The following is a 19,782-nucleotide window of genomic DNA, read 5'->3' as shown; positions in this document are numbered from 1 at the left end:
TATGTTTTGGAAATGCAAGTCTTTGTCAGTTGCATCATGTGCAAATATTTTCTCCCATCCTGTATGTTGTCTTTTCATTTTGTTTATGGTTTCACTTGCTGTGCAAATCTTGTAAGTTTTATTAAATCCCACTTGTTTGTTTTTATTTCTGTTGCCTTGGGAGACTGACCTATGGTATGATTTATTTCAGAAAACGTTTTGCCAATGATCTCTTTTAGGAGTTTTATGGTGTCAGATCTTATGTTTAAGCCCTTAAGCCATTTAGAGTTTTTGTGTGTGTGTATGGTGGGAGGGTGTGTTCTAACTTCATTGGTTTATATCCAACAGTCCAACTTTTCCAGATCCACTTGGTGAACAGCCTTTTTCCCATTGTCTATTTTTCTCTTCATTGAAGATTAATTGATCAAAGGTGTGTGTTTATTTCTGGACTCTGTCTTCTGTACCATTGATCCATATGTTTGTTTTTGTGCCAATACAACGTTTTTTTGATTACTGTAGCCTTGTCATATTGCTTGAAGTCTGGGAGAGTTATGTCTCTTTACTTTGTTTTTTTTTTCTTCAGGGTTCCTTTGGCAATTCTAGATCTTTTATGATTCCATATGAATTTTAGGATTATTCTAGTTCTGTGAACAATGTCATAGGTAATTTTTCAGGGATCACATTAAATCTGTAGAGTGCTTTGGGTAATATGTTCATTTTAACAATATTAATTCTTCCAAACCAAGAGCATCACATATCTTTCCATTTCTTTGAATCATCTTCAGTTTCCTGTATCAGTTTTATGGTTCTCAGCATATAAGTCATTCACTTCCTTGGTCAGGTTTTTTATTTTGGGTGGTTTGATTTTAAAAGTTATTGTTTTTATTTTTACATTCCCTTTATGATATTTTATTGTTGGTGTAAAGAAGTTTCTGTATATTAATCATATATCCTACCACCTTGCTGATTTTCTTTATCAGCTCTAGTTTTTGTTGGAATCTGGGAAGCACCTAAGGGTTTTCTCTATATCATATCATCTTCATATGACAATTTTACCTCTTTCCTTCCAATTTGGATATGTTTTATTTCTTTTTCTTATCTGATTGCTGTGGCTAGGACTTCTAGTACTGTGTTGAATAGAAGAGATGATAGTGGGCGTCCTTGACTTGTTCCAGATTTTAGCATGAAGGCTTTTCCCTTCAATACCACTGAGTATTATACTGGCTGTGGATTTGTCATAAATAGATTTTATTGTCTTGAGTATATGTTCCCTCTAAACCCACTTAGGTGAGAGTTTTTATCATAAATGCATCCTTGAATTTTTTCAAATGTACCCTTTAACAACATCTGTTTGTCTAAGTCCCTCATCCCCCTGGTAACCAGTCTTCTACTCTTAGTTTTTAAGAGTTTGGCTTGTTTAGATTCCACGTTTAAACAAGGTCATACAGTATTTGTCTCTCCCTGGCTCATCTGACTTAACATAATGCCCTTGCAGTCATCAGAGTTGTTGCACATTTCCTTCTTTCTCATGGCTGAAAAATGTCTCTTATGTGTGTGTGTGTGTGTATCACATCTTCTTCATCCATTCATCTGTTGACTCTTAGGTTATTTCCATATCTTGACTATTTTGAATAATGCTGCACAAGAGTGGATATATCTCTTTGATACCCCGTTTTCCTTCCCTTCAGCTACATAACCAGGAGTGGGGTTGCTGGATTGTAGGGTAGTTCTAATGTTTTGAGGAACCGCTGTACTGTTTTCCATAGTGGCTGAACCACTTTGCATTCCCACCAGCAACAGTGTGCAGGGTCTCATTTTCTTCACATCCTCACTAACACATATCTCTTCTCTTCTTGGTGACAGCGATTCTAACAGGTGTCGTTATCTGGTATCAGTGGAGTTGGTATCTCATTGTGGTTTTGATTTACATTTCCCTGATTAGTGAGGTGGAGCATCTTTTTCATGTACTTTTGGCCATTTGGATGTCTTCTTTAGAAAGAAAAAGTATATTAAGTTCCTCTACCCATTGTTCAATTAAATTGCTTCTTATTGAGTTATGAATTTTTAATATATTTTGGATATTAACCCCTTATCTTCTATATGATTTGAAGATACTGTCTCCTAGCCTGTCGTTTCCCTTTTCATTTTTTGATTGTTTCTTTTGCTCTGCAGAAGCTTGATAGCTTGATGCAGTTGTACTTGTTAAACTTTGCTTTTGTTACTTGTGTTTTTGGTGTCAATGGACATGAATTTGAGCAATCCAGGAGATAGTGAAGGACAGGGGAGCCTGGAATGCTGCAGTCCGGGGGCCACAAAGAGTCACACGTGACTTAGCAACGGAACATCAGCAACTGTTGTCCTGGATAGGATTTCTAGTACTATACTGATTAAGAGGGGTGAGAGTGGGCACCCTTGCCTTGCTCCTGATAATAGAAGAAAAACTTTCAATCTTTCTCCATTGAGTATAACAGTAGCTCCGAGTTTGTCGTATGTGGCCTTTATTTTGTTCAGGTATGCTCCCTTAATACCCAGTTTGCTGAGAGATTCTTCATGAAGGTGTCAGGGGTGTTCGTAATTTCCTCGGTTCTGTCTCATTGCAACAAAAATTGAAGCGATGGACAGAGCAGTGTTACAGCCCCGTGTAATTTTCTCGGACAGACCAGTGTTACAGCTCTGTGTTATAGCTTAGTTTTATTTAGAAAGCAAAGGCAAATACATCCTTGAGGTGTGAGGGTGTGCCAACCCAAAAGCCACAAAGGGAAGAGAAGCCCCCAGGTCAGTTTTGGCTCCTCTTATATGTTTTTTTCTCCTCCCCCTTGGTCTGCACTATGTAAATTGGGCTAGCCAGGAGGGCTGTTTGTTTTACCTGAGGTCCTCACTCCGGTCCTCGGACCTTCCCTAGTTCTGTTTTCATGGGCTTTTCCCTTCTTTGTCTTTTAGTCACTGACATTCTGGACTCTTTTTTCCTATTCTAACTACCTAACAAAGGGATGTTGTATTTTATGAGATGCTTTTTCTGCATTTATTGAGATGATTATATAAGTTTTAATTCTGTTAATGTAGTGTACTACATTCCCAGGTGGCACTAGCAGCAAAGAACCTGCCAGTGCAGGAGACTTAAGAGATGAGGGTTCGATTCCCAGGTTTGGAAGATCCCTAGAGAGGGAAATGAGGACCCACTCAAATATTCTTGCCTGGAGAATCCCATGGACAGAGCAGCCTGGTGGGCTACAATCCATAGGTTCACAAAGACTCAAACTTGACTGAAGCGACTTAGGATGTACGGACCACATTTATTGATTTGTTTATGTTGAACTATCTTTAATCCCAGAGATAAATCCCAATTTGTTGTGATACTCCTTTTACTGTTACGTTGAATTCTATTTGTTAATATTCTGCTGAGAATTTTTGCATCTATATTCATCAGGGATATAGGTGCATAGTTTTGTTTTCTTGTAGTATCTTTGGCTTTCATGTTAGTAATGCTGGCCTGGCAAAAGGAATTTGGAAGTATTCCCTCTTCTTCAGTTTTTAGGAAGAGTTTGAGGAAGACTGGCATTAATCTTTAAATGTTTGGTAGAATTTGCCAGTGAAACCATCTGGTCCAGAGTTGTCTGTATTTGGAGATTTTTGATTACTGTTTCAATCTCTTTACCTGTTATTGATTAATTTAGATTGTGTATTTCTAGGAATGTGTCCATCTCTTTCAAGTTATCCCATTCATTAGCATATTATTTTTCACAGTAGTCTCTTATAATCCATTGTATTTTTGTAGTATCAGTTGTCATGTCTCCTCTTTCAGGTTTTGAGCCCCCCCCTTTTTTTTTGACTCTAGCTAAAGTTTTGCCAGTTTATTGTTTCAAAATACTAGCTCTTAGTTTCATTAGGGTTTTTTTTCTTACTGTTTTTCTGAGCTCTATTTCATTTATTTCCATTGTGATCTTTGTCATTTCTTTCATTCTGCTGAACTTTGTTTTTCTTCCCGTTTTCTTGAAGTGTAAAGTTAGGCTACTGATTTGAAATCTGTCTTCTTAATATATGCATTTATCACCATAAAGTCTTCCCAGAACTGCTCTTGCAGCATCCCATAGGTCTTGGTATACTGTTTCCATTTTCATTTGTTTCAAGATATATTTTAATTTCCCTTTTAATTTCTTCTTTAACACATTTGTAGTTAGGAATGTGCTGTTTAATTTCTACAGATTTGTAGATCTTCTGACCTTCCTTGTACTGATTTCTAGTTTATATGGTCAGAAATGATACTTTGTATGATTTCACTCTTCTTAAATTTGCCCAGACTTGTTTTGTGACTGTCATATGGTCAATCCTGGAGAATGTCCCATGTCCCCCAGAGATGAATGTATATTCTACTTGTGTTGGAGGGAATGTTCTCTTAGGTCTGTATGGATTAGTGTATGGTTCAAGTCCAGTGTTTTCTTAGGGATTTTCAGTTTGGATGATCTCTTCATTGCTGAAAGTAGGGTGTTTAAGTCCTTTACTGTTATTGGATTGTTGTATATGTCGCCCCTCAGATATGTTACTATTTGTTTAATATATTTAGGTGCTCTGATATTGCATATGTAAGTATATACATACACAGTGGTTATGTTTTCTTGATGAATTTACCACATTACCATTATATATTGACCTTCTTTGATTCTTGTTACCATTTTTGACTTAAAGTCTATTTTTTCTATCATGAGAATAGTTGCTCTCGCTTTCATTTGGATTCTGCTTGCATGGAACATCTCTTTCCTTCCTTTCACTCTGAGCCTGTGTGAGTGCTGCCTTAAAGCTGAAGGAAGTCTCTTGTAGGAGGCATATAGCTGGGTCTAAATTTTTTATTCATCTAGCCACTGTGTCTTTTGATGGTAAATTCAGTCCATTTATACTTAGAGTTGTTGTTGGTAATGTAAGGACTTAGTAATGCCCGTCCTGTTCATTGTTTTCCGGTTGCTTTGTATTTCCATGGTTTCTTTTACTCTGCTTCTGCCTATCTTTGTAAATTGGTAATTTTCCATTTTGGTATGCTGTTTCCCTTTTATCTCTTGTGCATCTGCTGTAGGGTTTTTGGTTTGTGGTTACCATGAGGCTTACATAAGACATTGCATAGATTAAACAGTTCAAGTTCATAGCAACCTAACTCCACTTGTATATTTTTATGTCATTATCTGCCTCTTCTTATATTGTGTCTTTAGCACATTGTAGTCACTATAATGATTACTTTTAATATTCTTTTCCTTTGACCTTTATAGTAAAGTGGTTGACATTCCATCCTATTACAGAATTGGGATTTTCTAAATTTGACTGTATATTAACCTTTTACCAGCGTGTTGTATAGTCATGTGTTTTCATGTCACTGATTAGCATCTGTTCATTTCAGCTTAAAGTAATCCTTTCAGCATTTCTTGCAGGGTGGGTCTTGTGGTGATGAACTCTCTCAGTTTTTGTCTGTCTTGGAAAGTCTTTTTCTCCTGCATATTTGAAAAATAATTTTGCTGGGTAGGTCTTTGCTGGTAATTCTTTTCTCTCAACAGTTTGAGTATGTGATTCCACTCTCTCCTGACCTGTAGGGTTTCTACTGACAAATCTTCTGAGAGCCTAATGGCTATTTTTAGAATTCATTATTTTGGATGTTTGACAGTTTCATTATAATGTGTCTTAGAGTAACCTTGTGAACTTGGACGTCCATTTTTCTCTCCAGGTTTGGGAAGTTCTCAGCTATTTCTTTAAATAAATTTTCTGCCCCATATCCCTCTCTCTTCCTTCTGGAACCCCCTGATTTTTCTAACGTTAGGTTTTTTGATGGAATCCCAATCCCATAGGCTTTCTTCAGTGTTTTTCATTCTTTTTCCTTTGTTTTCCTTTTACATGGGTATTTGAAATCTTCTGACTCACTTGTTATTTCTTCCTTAATTCTGCTCAACTGCTGATGCTCTCTATAGCATTTTTTTATTTCATTCCATGAGCTCCTCAGCTCCAGAATTTCTGCTTGGTTCTTTTTTTATGATTTATGTTTCTTTGGTAAATTACTCACTTTTAACCTGTATTTTTTCATAATCTTGTTAAATTGTCTGAGTTCTCTTATAGCTCACTGAGTTTGTTCAAAACAGCTCTTCTTGAATTTAGCTAGATTGCAAAAGCCCATGCTTTTGATCTCAGTTTTTAGGGAATTACTGTCTTTTAGTGATGACACGTTTCTCGATTTTTCATGTTTCTTGCAGTTCTGCATTGCATTTTTTTGCACTTGAAATGGCAGATACTGCCGTAAACTACTGCCGGTTGCCTTCAGATGGGATATTCTGTTCTTTGGTGCTCTTACTTGGAATCTGTCTGCCTTTGTGTGGGTACATCTTTCCACACCTTTTGCTTCCTGTGGTGGCAGAATTCTTCAGCTTTTCTGTCCTGTTCTTACAGCGCCACAGGCAGACTACTCGACCCTTCTTTTGTTTCCAGAAGGTGGTGCTGCTAGAGAAGCTTGTGGTTTCTCCCTTGCCCACAGATCCGGGCCTGTTTCTGAGCACGCTTCCTGTCTACTGGAGCTTCCTCCTGCCGCACCACATTTGGGACTGTGCACGAGATGCCAGCCGCAGAGTCAGGGGGAGTTGCGAGTTTAGCACTTGGGGATTTGGGGGGTACTTGTGGACTCTCTAGGGAGATCTCCAGGTGTAGTATTCACAGAAGCTCGTGAGTGGACTTTAAAGAATGTGTGCCTTTAATGTCCTTTGATATTCCTACCTGTCTCTTTCCCAATCTCCTCCCTCCTCCTTCCGGTCATGGAGGTCCACCTCAGTTCTCTGGGTGTTACTGTAAAGAAACAGGTTTCTCCAGCTGGGACCTGCAACAGCAGGGTAGCCAGGCACTCACTCACCTTTTCCCCTAGGGATGGGTCGCTGCCACCTGATAATTTGACCCCATGCGGTGTTGCCCGGGGTTGGAGGCACACTAATGAACTTCTTTCCATCTCCAGTACTTACAGACTTGCTTGGGTTTATTGCTGCAGCGGTATGCTGGCATCTCCCCTTGGGAAGGCTGGTTTTCTGCAGTTCCTCCCTTGTCGGTGGGTATCTGGCCAGCTCAGCAGTCTCCGGGTATTTTCTCAACCATGGCAGGAGGGCTCCAGGCAGGCCCACTGCTCCTCTGGTTCCGTAGTCCTTGCCAAAATACGCCTGCCTGCTATCAGACACACAGGTGGGCAAGACTTCTCCCAAGGATCCCAGAGTTCCACAAAGGAGCTTTTGTTCACAGATGGATGACTAATTCTTTGCTGCAAAGGGGAGACAAAAAGGAGGATGCATGATGTTGATAGTACTCTGTGATGGTCTCTTTCTGATACTTCTCTCGGTTGCATCTAGGAGGCCCTTTAGGACTCTCCTACACGCAGCCTCTAGGAGACCCTGCCAGGAACACTCAGTAGGGTAGCCTCACTGCAGGGCCTGGGTTTTCCATGGGAACCCACAAATAAAGAGTCTAACCTTGTTGTTACAGGTTATATTTTCTTCTGGGTGTAGAAGCAAATGCTACTAAATCAGGGCAGGAGGGGGCTTTGTTAACCATCGCATTTTGCTGAGACACCACTGGCCAGAGAGAAGCAGCTCTGCCTGGCCACAGAGGCCCCACCTGTGTACACCCTGGCATCTCCCACACTAGCCCACGCTGGGTGGAGGTTGGGGGGTTTTGAACAAAGGCCAGACTCCTTGCATCGTTGTCCAGCACTCACAAGGCTCTTGCTGGAACAGCGAGGGTAAACAGTTGCTGATTGTTTCTATTACTGCTGCAATATTGAGAGCCAAAGCTGTGTATCTTTTGCCCCCTATCAGTATATCTGGCTAGAATTCTGATCTTCCCAAATAAAGCTTAACCACCCACCCCGCCCCCCACCCTACCCAATGCTCAATTCAAGCAAAAGCTCCATCCTAATTAGGTGAAAGTTCTGGAGTCAGCAGCTAATTTATTTGCCGTTGAAAACGCAGGGGACCCTTCTGCAGAGAAGCTGTATCTTTCAGGTGCTCCATCACTGCTCACTGGTTGTAACCTTAGAACAGCAGGGCTGGACCCTCCTTGTGTCCCCCCCACAAACGACCTCAGTTCATGGTGGGAACAGGGCCCAGCTATCAGCCTGCCACAGGCAACGATGACTCATTGGAGAGAGTGGGGAAAAGGCACTGACCAAGCCCAGTAGCATCCAAGGCGAGCAAGCAGAGCCACTAGTCCCCGTGACCTTGCCAGGCTTCTCTGCGCCTCCCTCCCCTGACAGCTGTGGCCCTGATGTGGGCTCTCAGTCAGTCATGCTGAGCAGGCAGCTAAACTTCTGTGCCCCAACCAGATGCATTTTGTACACAATGAAAAGTCAACACAGAGGGCTTTCTTTGATTCCTAATAATATGGACTCTTTTTAAAAAATAAATTTATTTATTTATTGAAGGATAATTGCTTTACAGAATTCTGTTGTTTTCTCTCAAACCTCAGTATGAATTAGCCATAGGTATACATATGTCCCCTTCCTTTGGAACCTCCCTCCCATCTCCTGCCCCATCCCACCCCTCTAGATTGATACAGAGCCCCTGTTTGAGTTTCCTGAGGCATACAGCAAATTCCCCCTGGCTATCTATTTTACATATCGTAATGTAAGTTTCCATGTTACTCTTTCCATACATCTCACCCTCTCCTCATGTCCATAAGTTTATTCTGTTTCTCCATTGCTGCCCTGTAAATACATTCTTCAGTACCATTTTTCTAGATTCTGTATGTATGTGTTAGAATACGATATCTTTCTCTTTCTGACTCACTTCATTCTATATAATAGGTTCTTGGTTCATCCACCTCATTAGAACTGACTCAAACGTGTTCCTTTTTTATGGCTGAGTAATATTCCATCGTGTGTATGTACCACAGCTTCTTTATCCACCCATCTGTCGATGGGCATCTAGGTGCTTCCACGTTCTAGCTATTGTAAATAGTGCTGCAGTGAACAGTGGGATACATGTGTCTGTTTCAATTTTGGTTTCCTCATGATATATGCCTTGGAGTGGGATTGCTGGGTCATATGGTGGTTTTATTCCTAGTTTTTTAAGGAATCTCCATACACTCTTCCATAATGGCTGTATCAATTTACATTCCCACCAACAATGCAAGAGCATTCCCTTTTCTCCACACCCTCTCCAGCGTTTATTGTTTATAGATTTTTGATGATGGCCATTCTGACTGGTGTGAGGTGATATTGTAGTTTTGATTTCTCTAATAATGAGCAATGTTGACCATCTTTTCATGTGTTTGTTAGCCATCAGTATGTCGTCTTTGGAGAAATGTCTGTTTAGGTCTTGTTCCACTTTTGTTTGTTTTTCTGGTATTGAGTTGCATGAGCTGCTTGTATATTTTGAAAATTAATCCTTTGTCAGTTGTTTCATTTGCTATTATTTTTTCCCATTCCGAGGGTTGTCTTTTCACCTTGCTTATAGTTTCCTTTGCTGTGCAAAAACTTTTAAGTTTAATCAGGTCCCATATGTTTACTTTTGTTTTTATTTCCATTACTCTAGGAGGTGGGTCATAGAGAGATCTTGCTTTGATTTATGTCATCGAGTTTTTCTATGTCTGTCTTTTCCTCCAAGGGTTTTAAAAGTTTCTGGTCTTACATTTAGGTCTTTAATCCATTTTGAGTTTATCTTTGTGTATGATGTTAGGAAGTGTTCTAATTTCATTCTTTTACTTGTAGCTGTCCAGTTTTCCCAGCACCATTTATTGAAGAGGCTGTCTTTGCCCCATTGTATACTCTTGCCTCCTTTGTCAAAAATAAGGGAACCATAAGTGCATGGGTTTATTTCTGAGCTTTCTATCTTGTTCCATTGGTCTATATTTCTGTCTTTGTGCCAGTACCATACTGTCTTGATGACTGTAGCTTTGTAGTATCATCTGGAGTCAGGAAGGTTGATTTCTCCAGCTTCATTCTTTCTCAAGACTGCTTTGGCTATTCAGGGTCTTTTGTGTTCCCATATGAATTGTGAAATTTTTTGTTCTAGTTCTGTGAAAAATGCCATTGGTAATTTGATAGGGATCGCATTTGATCTGTAGATTGCATTTGGTAATATAGTCATATTCACAATGATTCTTCCTACTCAGGAACAAGGAATATCTCTCCGTTTGTTGTTTTTAATTTCTTTTATTAGTGTCTTATACTTTTCTGTGTACAGTTCTTTTGTATCCTTAGGTAAGTTTATTCCTAGATACTTCTTTTTGTTGCAGTGATGAATGGGATTGATTCCTTAATTTCTTTCTGATTTTTCATTGTTAGTATATAAAATGCAAATGATTTCTGTGTATTGATTTTGTATCCTGCAACTTTGCTAAATTCACTGATTAGCTCTAGTCATTTTCTGACACTATCTTAAGGGTTTTCTATGTTCAGTATCATGTCATCTGCAAACAGTGAGAGCTTTACTTCTTTTTTTTGATCTGGATTCCTTTTATTTCTTTTTCTTCTCTGATTGCTGTAGCTAGGACTTCCAGAACTGTGTTGACTAGTAGTGGTGAAAGTGGACACCCTTGTCTTCTTCCTGATCTTAGGGGGAATGTTTTCACTGTTTCACCATTGAGAATAATGTTTGCTGTAGGCTTATCATATATGGCCTTTACTGTGTTGAGGTAGGTTCCTTCTATGCCCATTTTTTGAAGAGTTTTGATCATAAATGGATGCTTAATTTTGTCGAAGGCTTTTTCTGCGTATATTGAGGTTATCATATGGTTTTTATCTTTCAATTTGTTAATATTGTGTATAACATTTATTGATTTGCATATATTGAAGAATCCTTGCATTCCTGGAATAAACCCAACTTGATCATGGTGTATGAGTTTTTTGATGTGTTGCTGAATTCTGTTTACTAAAGTTTTGTTGAGGATTTTTGCATCTATGTTCATCAGTGATATTGGCCTATAGTTTTCTTTTTTGTGTGTTGTTTTTGTCTGGTTTTAGTATCAGGGTGATGGTGGCCTCGTAGAATGAGTTTGGAAGTGTTCCTTCCTCTGCAGTTTTTTGAAAGAGTTTTAGAAGGATAGGCAAATGTTTGATAGAATTCTCCTATGAAGCCATCTGGTCCTGGGCTTTTGTATTTTGGGAGATTATTGATCACAGCTTCAATTTCCATGCTTGTAATTGGGTTGTTCATAATTTCTATTTCTTCCTGGTTCAGTCTTGGAAGGTTGAACTTTTCAAAGAATCTGTCCATTTCTTGCAGGTTATCCATTTTATTGCCATATAGTTGTTCATAATAGTCTCTTATTATCCTTTGTATTTCTGTATTGTCTGTTGTAACCTCTCCTTTTTCATTTCTAATTTTGTTGATTTGATTCTTTTTTTCTTGTTGAGTTTGGCTAAAGGTTTGTCAATTTTGTTTATCTTCTGAAAGAACCAGCTTTTAGTTTTATTAATCTTTACTATTTTTTTTTCATTTCTTTTTCATTTATTTCTGCTCTGATCTTTATGATTTCTTTCCTTCTACTAATTTTGGGGGATTTTTATTCTTTTTTTCCCATTTGTTTTAGGTGTAAAGTTAGGTTGTGTTCAATGTTTTTCTTGTTTCTTGAGGTAGGATTGTATTGCTGTAAACTTCCCTCTTAGAACTGCTTTTGCTGCATCCCATAGGTTTTGAGTTGTGTTTTCATTGTCATTTGTTTCTAGAAATTTTTCATTTACCTTTTGATTTCTTCAGTAACCTGTTGGTTATTTAGAAACATTATTTAATCTCCATGCGTTCATGTATTTACAGGTTTTTTTTCTTGTAATTGATATCTAATCTCATAGTATTGTGGTCAGAGAAGATGCTTGATATGATTTCAGTTTTCTTAAATTTACTGAGGCTTGATTTGTGACCTAAGATGTGGTCTATCCTGGAGAATGTTCCATGTGCATTTGAGAAGAAGGTGTATTTTTCTACATTTGGATGGAATGTCCTGAAGATATCAATGAGTTCTATCTCATCTAATGTATCACTTAAGACTTGTGTTTCCTTATTAATTTTCTGTTCAGATGATCTGTCCATTGGTGTAAGTGAGGGGTTAAAGTCTCCTATTAATGTGTTACTCTAAGTTTCTCCTGTTATGTCTGTCTTATGTATTGAGGTGCTCCTGTGTTGGGTGCATAGATGTTTACAATTCTTATATTTTCCTCTTAGATTGATCCCTTGATCATTATGTACTGTCCTTCCTTATCTCTTGTAATATCCTTTAAGGTCTATTTTGTCTGATATGAGGATTGATAATCCAGCTTTCTTTTGCTTCCCATTTGCATGGAATATATTTTTCTATCCTCTCACTTTCAGTCTATATGTGTCTTTAGGTCTGAAGTGGGTTTCTTGTAGACAACATATATATGGGTCTTGTTTTTGTATCCATTCAGCCAATTTGTGTCTTTCGGTTGGAGCATTTAATCTGTTTACATTTAAATTATTGATATATATGTTCCTATTGCCATTTTCTTAATTGTTTGGGGTTGATTTTGTATATCTTTTTCTTCTCGTATCTCTTGACTATATAAGTCCCTTTTTATTTCTCCATCAATTTTGAATGAGATCCTTGTTGGGTACAATAATCTTGATGGTAGATTTTTCCCTTTCAGTACTTTAAATATATCCTGCCGTTCCCTTCTGGCCGGCAGAGTTTGTGTGGACTCTTATTGCTTATTATAATTAGGCTTCATGACTCTCCTTCTAGCCTTGTACTTACCGACCTTCCAGGTTGTTGACTGTGGCCTGCCCACCACCACCAACTCTCTGTGCCTGGGGCAGAAGACAGGACGGTGCCTCGTGAGGGACGTACATCACACATACTTCGTTGTCCCTGTGTTTCCTGGCTCCTCTGGCCTTGGACAGAGAAGCCACCTGCTGTACGTGAGCGCTGACACCCAGGAAACTCATGCTTGTGTGCAGCATGACCAGTAGATGTGTCTCCATGATACAGCAGTTTGTCTCAGGAACTGGTGTACATTCTGTTGGGTCAGCATTCCTGCTGATGCAACAAAATGTAAATCCCAGCTCTCAGGATCTAGTCCCCACCTCATGCTCTGACCATCTGCAGCCTCGCTCTTCCTGTGCCTTGCTTTTCTCTAGGAGGGACGGTTCCCTTGTACCTACTGCAGCAGCAGGCGCCTCAGCATCTTTGAAGGGCCAGGGACACCTGGTGCTCTGGCTGTGGGTCAGCAGGCGTCTGGCAGGCAGGTCCTACAGCCTGGACCAGGGGCTCCTGGCTTTTATTCTCAGATGTTCTCTGACCCCACCGACTGCAACCACCAGCCCAGGTTCTGCTGGGTTGGGGTCTTCAGAGCTTTGCAGCCCTCTGAGGGCAGTAAGTCAGGCAGGCTTGTGAGGCAGCTAGCACCTTCTGGTAGCTCCTGGGGGCTTCTGGGCATCTTGGCCACCCCAACAGCAAGCAGTGAACCCTTTCCTAAGAGTAGTTAGTGCTAATGGGGCCCCCCCTCCAGGTGTTTTCAGGGTCAGAGGTTACCCCACGTGAGACCCCTCCCTCGGCAGCTGACATCTCTTTTGAACAGAAGCCCTGGGTATAGCTCATGACTGGAATCAAGCTGCTTTCCTTGCCCACGGTCCAGAGGTGGGCAGGAAATGTCAGCCCCTAGTTATAATATGCAGGGTCATAGTAGCACCTAGGACACTTGCCCCCAGCCAACCTGTCAGGAAGGCCCGCCAAGCCCCGGGCCTGCTGTCCTCCCATCTGGTCCATGCTCCGCATCTCCTAGGTGATGCTCATGTGGCTGGTAAAGACGGGGCCTGTCCCCATTCACAGACTCACAGAGGTGCTCCCCTGCGTGCTACTTCAGGTTCACGGACTGGCTGCCTCTGCTTCCTCCTCTCTCATCGCGTACAGAGGTCAGCAGTGCTGGCGCCCGTTTGCAACATAAACCCTAAGTGGCCCTGGCCCTCAGCTGACGCACCAGGGATGGTAGTCTGTCAGCCAGCAGCTGCCGCCCACAAGCTTCCTGCTGCTCTGAGTCTGCCGAGAGACCCCACTCCACTGTCCTCAGGCCACGTACCAACGTCCCCTTTTCACTCGGGCCACTGTCCACACCTGACCTCCTGCACTGACGTCTCCTCCCAGTAGAACAGGACTCTGTCATGTCCACTGAGGGTCCAAGCGCCTGGTCTGGGGTAGGTGCCCTCGTTGGGATGGATGGATGGATTAGAGGTGGGTAAGACCTCAGCCCTCCCCAGACACTCTGAGCCACGGGGAGCCTTTCTCTCTGGATGTGAGCCCATCCCATCCCCAAAGACATGTAGGGTGTGGCAGAGCTCTGCTGTCTTGCTCAGGAGCAGCAGGGGCGGAGACCAGGGTGAACCTAAACTGGGTCCCAGGTGCCCTTGGCCGGCACCACTGACAGGCATGCTTTGCCGCCCACGGTGAGACTTCTTTGTGGCACCAAGTCTGGTGAGCAAGACCCAGCGTGGCTTTTAGTTCTCGCAGCCACTGGACCACCACCTGAAACAATCAAGCAACTTGCCATTGCAGATCTCGTTCAAGAGTCTCTTTCCAGAAAAGGCCAAACGTAAAGTTCCCACATCTCACGTTTTATAGAAGAGGGGGCCTGAGAACCAAGTTACACAAAGATGCTCCAGAGCAGGTCTTGCAAACTGTGTCCTAGTTTGCAAAGTGATGGTGGAAGGAGTTTGGGAAGAGGGAAAGGATGATTGCGAATTGGGACCTGTTCAGTGCTTATTACTCCATGCTGGTTCACAGATTCAGTCACTCCTGCAGCCTCATGCAGCAGATAGTTAGTTATTTTGGCTGTGCCACACGGCATGTGGGCTCTCAGTCCCCTGACCAGGGATCAAACCCGTGCCCCCTGCATTGGAAGCATGGGGGGGTCTTAACCACTGGACCAGGAGGGATGTCCCAATAGCAGCAGGATACTCTTCTTGCCCCCATTTTACAGATGGGGAAGTTGAAGCCTATCATTCACTAAGCAAGCACGTGTGTGCCTGAACAAGCCAGAGCAGAGACTGCCTCACACTGTCTCACAGCCTGTGAGGCCTCAACTTTCTGTGGGTACAGAGAGTTCAGTCCTTGGACCTGCACTGAGGGCATATTCAGGCACAAACAGAAGCATCAGATATTGCTCCCCATGGGTTTTCTGAGATTCCTGGTTTGTTTTGAACTCCCTTACCACACAGTCATTTACTACCTGACTCAATATAAGCCTGCAGATTGCCTTTTTTTTTTTTAATCTTGAGGGAAAGTTACAGGTTTTCACTTAATAAAGTGAAAACCACTTTATTAAGATGACAATTATTTTAGACGTTTTGTTAATATTACATACTTTAATACAGTGGGAAATGACCAAAAGTCATTTTTCCCATAATAGGATATGGAATTAACTCAAGAAAAATTAGAATATATACTTTCTGATTTGAAATTATATTCCTAGTAAGCAACCAGTAATGCTATACTGCATTTGTGGGTTTGTCTTTTCCTTAACTTACAGAATTGGGAGTAGTTCAGCTCCAGGAGGATAGCAAAGTCCTTGGGTCACAGAGGAGGGAAGATGGCTGGACAGGCGGCAAGACAGTTTTCCTTGATGTTTTCATGTTCTCAGAGTGACTGAGAATGGATGAATGGATAAAGATAATATTACATATATATATATGTAAAGTACATCAGTGTATACTACACACACACACACAGGAACATTGTCCAGCCATGAGAAACAAGGAAACGCCACTCTTTGCAACAACACGGTGCGCTGAGGGAAGACTGTGCCGTGTGCTTAGTCAGTCAGTCGCGTCTGACTCTTTGCAACTCCATGGACTGTAGCCCACAGACTCCCCTCTCCATGGGGATTCTCCAGGCAAGAATACTGGAGTGTGTTGCCATGCTCTCCTCCAGGGGATCTTCCCAACCCAGGGATCAAACCCCGGTCTCCAGCATTGCAGGTGGATTCTTTACCTAATCTGAGCCACCAGGGAAGCCCAGGGAGGATTATGCTCAGTGAGATAAATCAGACAGAAAACTCCTCCTGTACAACTTCACTTACATGTGGAACCTAAAATAGCAAATGAATAGAAACAGTAGAATGGTGGTTACCAGAAGGTGGGGAAAATGAGATATTGGTAAAAGAGTACAAATTTCCAGTTATAAGAGGAACAAGTTCTGGGGGTCTAGTATACAGCATGGTGGCTATAGTAATAATGCTGTATTATACACTGGAAGGCTGCTAAGTGAGATCTAAAAGTTCTCACCATAAAAAAGAAATGGTTAACGATGTACCTTAATAGAGGTGTTCATGTTGCAGTATTATAAGTGTGTCAAATCTACCCCTGTACACCTTAAACTCCCACCAAGTTATATGTCAATTCCACCTTAAGAAAGACTTCTCAGCCCTCAGCTCAGGACTGGGGTCCTGAAGGAAGGAGTCTGGCCCCCCAGCAGCCACAGCTCCACTGGCAGGGCCCGGTCAGGCCTTACGGGCTGGGGAAGGCTCAGTGCCAGGGTCCAGAGCTACACATGTGTACTGATACCTGCCCCACCCAACTCCACACTTACAAATGAGTCAGTGATGTCTGCTGCCACTCTGGGCTTTGTTACTGGCCCTGAGCCTCTGGAATCCGTTTTGCACAAAAGGCATATTCCACACAGCAGGTACATCCTCCTTCCTCCCCCAGGATGGATGACTTAGCCATGTGAGCTAGGTGGCTTCATAGACACGGTCGGGTTTATGAATGTTGCCCCCGCTGCAGGCCAGAGTGGGAATCGGGCTTCGCCCTCACGGCCCTCTGTCTGTCTGTTGCAGCTGGTGAGCGACTTGTTGGAATTTTGCTTCTATACCTTCCGGGAGTCCCAGGCCCTGAAAGTGGAGTTCCCAGCGATGCTGGTGGAGATCATCAGTGACCAGCTGCCAAAGGTGGAGTCCGGGAATGCCAAGACCCTTTACTTTCACAGGAAGTGACGGGAGACGTCTCACAAGAAGAACTTTGCCTTAAGTTTCCCCGTGTTGTTCCACACCCATGAAGGACCCAAGAAAAATCCTATTTTTGACACACATGATGGTTTATTCCACTTGTTCAGCAGTTTCTCAAGTTGAAAATCATGTCAAGGGTTGGGAGGCGGGCAGGCAGGGTGACGTGGCTTTGGCGAGACCTGCACAGTCTGGAAGGTTCTTCCTTCTCCAACCCCCAGCGCTTAGAAACATGTTCCTGTTCCTCCGGATGAAAAGCCATATCTAGTCAATAACTTTCTGATTTTGATATTTTAACAGATGGAAGTTTTAACTATGCCATGTCGTTTCTGGGATCGTTCGCTTGTGTTAAAAGGGTTCAAGAACTAACGAACTTTTTCAAGCTCACCCTTGGTTTGCACATAAAAACGTATAGTCAATATGGGGCATTAATATTCTTTTGTTATTTAAAAAAAACCACAAAAAAAATATATACAGATTCCTGTTGTGTAATAACGGAGCACGTGGAGTGGCCTGGCAGCTCCCACAGGGGTGCGTCTTCACCCACGTCTTTCTGCATCACTGGTATCCACACCCTCTCCACTTATTATTTAATTAGAATGGATAAGATGTTCAGAAAAATGCCTTGGTTTCAATTTCTAGTATCTATTGTGTTGGCTTTACAGATAATTTTTGCAGTCTTTTGCTGTGCTGTACATTATTGTATGTATAAATTGTGAAGGACCTAAAATAAGGTATAAGGAACTTTTGTAAATGAGACACATACAAAAAAAAAAAAAAAATCTTTAATGGTTAATAGGATGAATGGGAAAGTATTTTTGAAAGAATTCTATTTTGCTGGAGACTATTTAAGTACTATCTTTGTCTAAACCAACAAGGTAAAAAAAATTTTTTTTTTGTAAAGTGAAATGTTCTGCATGCACCATGAACCGTTTACAGTGTATTTAAGAAAGGGAAAGCTGTGCCTTTTTTAGCTTCATATCTAATTTACCGTTTTACAGTCTCTGTTGTAAATAACCACACTTAAACCTCTTCGGTTGTCTCTAAGCCTTTCTACTTCTGTACTTTCGTTTCGTCCTTGGTCTCCCGCTTGGGGTGTTCATGGGACTCGAGTGCATTTTCTGGCTTCGGCTCCATCCTCCTTCCAGTGGGGACAGCGCAGCGTGGTGTCTGCAGCTCCGTGAAGGTGTCCTTCGACGACACCCCTGTGAGAGGATGTCCCAGGAGTGCTGTGGCTTTAGGAGAGCTGCCTCTTCCCCCTCAAGCAGCAGAATCCACGTTAGGAGAGAGACTGGAAAGGCTGTGGCTCAGAGTGCTCATCTTCTTCATCCCATTTTAGAAATTGAATTTTCTCCTTTCGGGGGGCAGGGGGGCGGGGAAAAATTCCATGCACTCTCTATGTCTGCAAAAGGTGAAATGTTCACTTCCGGTCACAGAAGGGGGTGTTGCACTCCTGGAACTGGTCACAGGAACACGTAGATCATGGCAGGAAGCCCTTGGAAGATGCTCCTGGGCACAGTTCAGTCAGAACAGCGTGGAGACCGCACGATAATTAGAGGGTTTTTAGATTTTTAAAAGGTAGGATTTAAAAATAAAATTTTATATGTAAACAGTTTTGGGGGAAAAAAAAAAAAACACTACAGATCATAAAAGCAAGACAGTGGCACTAAAATTTTTCATTTACTAATCTGTTTGGCACTGAGGCAATTTATGGCTTTTTCTCTTGCCCCAAATCACAAACAGATATATATATCTTTGGGGAAACTTAATATGATTGCACTAAATAAACTACTTTGAATAGAGGCCAAATTAATCTTGGGAAAGTGATGATAATCTTCAGGTACTCAGTGAAATCTTACTCTTTTCCAAAACCTAAAAAGCTAGAGCTGGGGAACCCCAAGGCCGGGAGATGGCAGCGCTGGGATCGACCCTTTTCTCCAGGGTTCACCATGCAGGCAACATTACCCTGTCTCTCAGAAGACACCTGCCTTATGCAAGGGGGAACCTGTGAAAGCTGCACTCAGACAGAGGAGTGTTTTCTTACATAATTTGCAATTTCAGGAATTTAATTTATAGGCAGATCTTTCAATACAGTCAACTTACATGCACAGCAATATGAAAGGCACACTTGGAAGTTGATAAATACGCCGCATGCGGACTGGGGGTTTCTGGGAAAGAAATGGCTTCATAAGAGCAGCTTTTAACTCAGACTGACTTTTTATGAAATCAGAATTTCGACGTAACCGGGTTTGGGATGGAGACAGTCTGCATCAGCTTTTTGTATTAACAAAGTTACTGACTCTCTGTGTGTCTCCGGGTAACTTTGCTTGAGTAAACAGCAAAGCCATATTCTAAATCCACTGTTGAATGCCTGTCCCAGTCCAGATTGTCTGTCTGCTCTTATTTTTGTACCATATTGCTCTTTAAAATCTTGGTTTGGTACAATTCATAATTCACCAAAACTTCTTCATATAATTAAAAAAAAAACCACACTAAATTAGTTTAAAATGAAGCAATTTATATCTTTATGCAAAAACATATGTCTGTCTTTGCAAAGGACTGTAAGCAGATTACAATAAATCCTTTACTTTAATCACCTGTTGTTTTGGAAACAGTTCATTTAAATGTCTATAGGAACACGTGGATTTTGTGGCCTTTTAAATCTGGATCGTATGCCCCTCTGCCTACATCCAAGATGGAATCACCATGCCCACCCCCTAGCCATGTTAGGAAGCCCTGTGTTATCCACATATTAATTACTGTATTGGGGGACTGGTTAAATGTTTTGTTTCTTAGTGCTAATATCTGGTTCACTGAAATATACCCCATGACAATTTTATAACAATAATTAC

The 19,782-nt window shown here is 41.5% G+C and overlaps 1 protein-coding gene across 8 annotated transcripts in view; it reads left to right on the top strand.

Annotated features, from left to right (window-relative positions):
- Positions 1–19,526, top strand: part of NR3C2 (nuclear receptor subfamily 3 group C member 2) — a 437,470-nt gene extending 417,944 nt beyond the window's left edge. For 2 of the 8 annotated variants that reach the window (XM_006044233.4, XM_006044235.4), the window contains exon 9: positions 16,766–19,526. In XM_006044233.4, the coding sequence (XP_006044295.1) occupies positions 16,766–16,921 (156 nt within the window). In that variant the 3' untranslated portion in view covers positions 16,922–19,526. Of the gene's footprint in view, positions 1–7,467; positions 7,522–12,681; positions 13,008–13,801; positions 14,467–15,460; positions 15,488–16,765 lie in introns of those variants that run through there. The other 6 variants (XM_044930652.2, XM_044930653.2, XM_044930658.2 and 3 more) reach the window with 5 other exon arrangements.
- Positions 19,527–19,782: the final 256 nt, after the last annotated feature.

Source organism: Bubalus bubalis, chromosome 17 (genome assembly GCF_019923935.1).
Source record: "Bubalus bubalis isolate 160015118507 breed Murrah chromosome 17, NDDB_SH_1, whole genome shotgun sequence".
Classification (NCBI taxonomy): Eukaryota; Metazoa; Chordata; class Mammalia; order Artiodactyla; family Bovidae; genus Bubalus; species Bubalus bubalis.
Note: the sequence above shows the minus strand (reverse complement) of the source record. Positions and strands in the feature narration are given on the sequence as shown.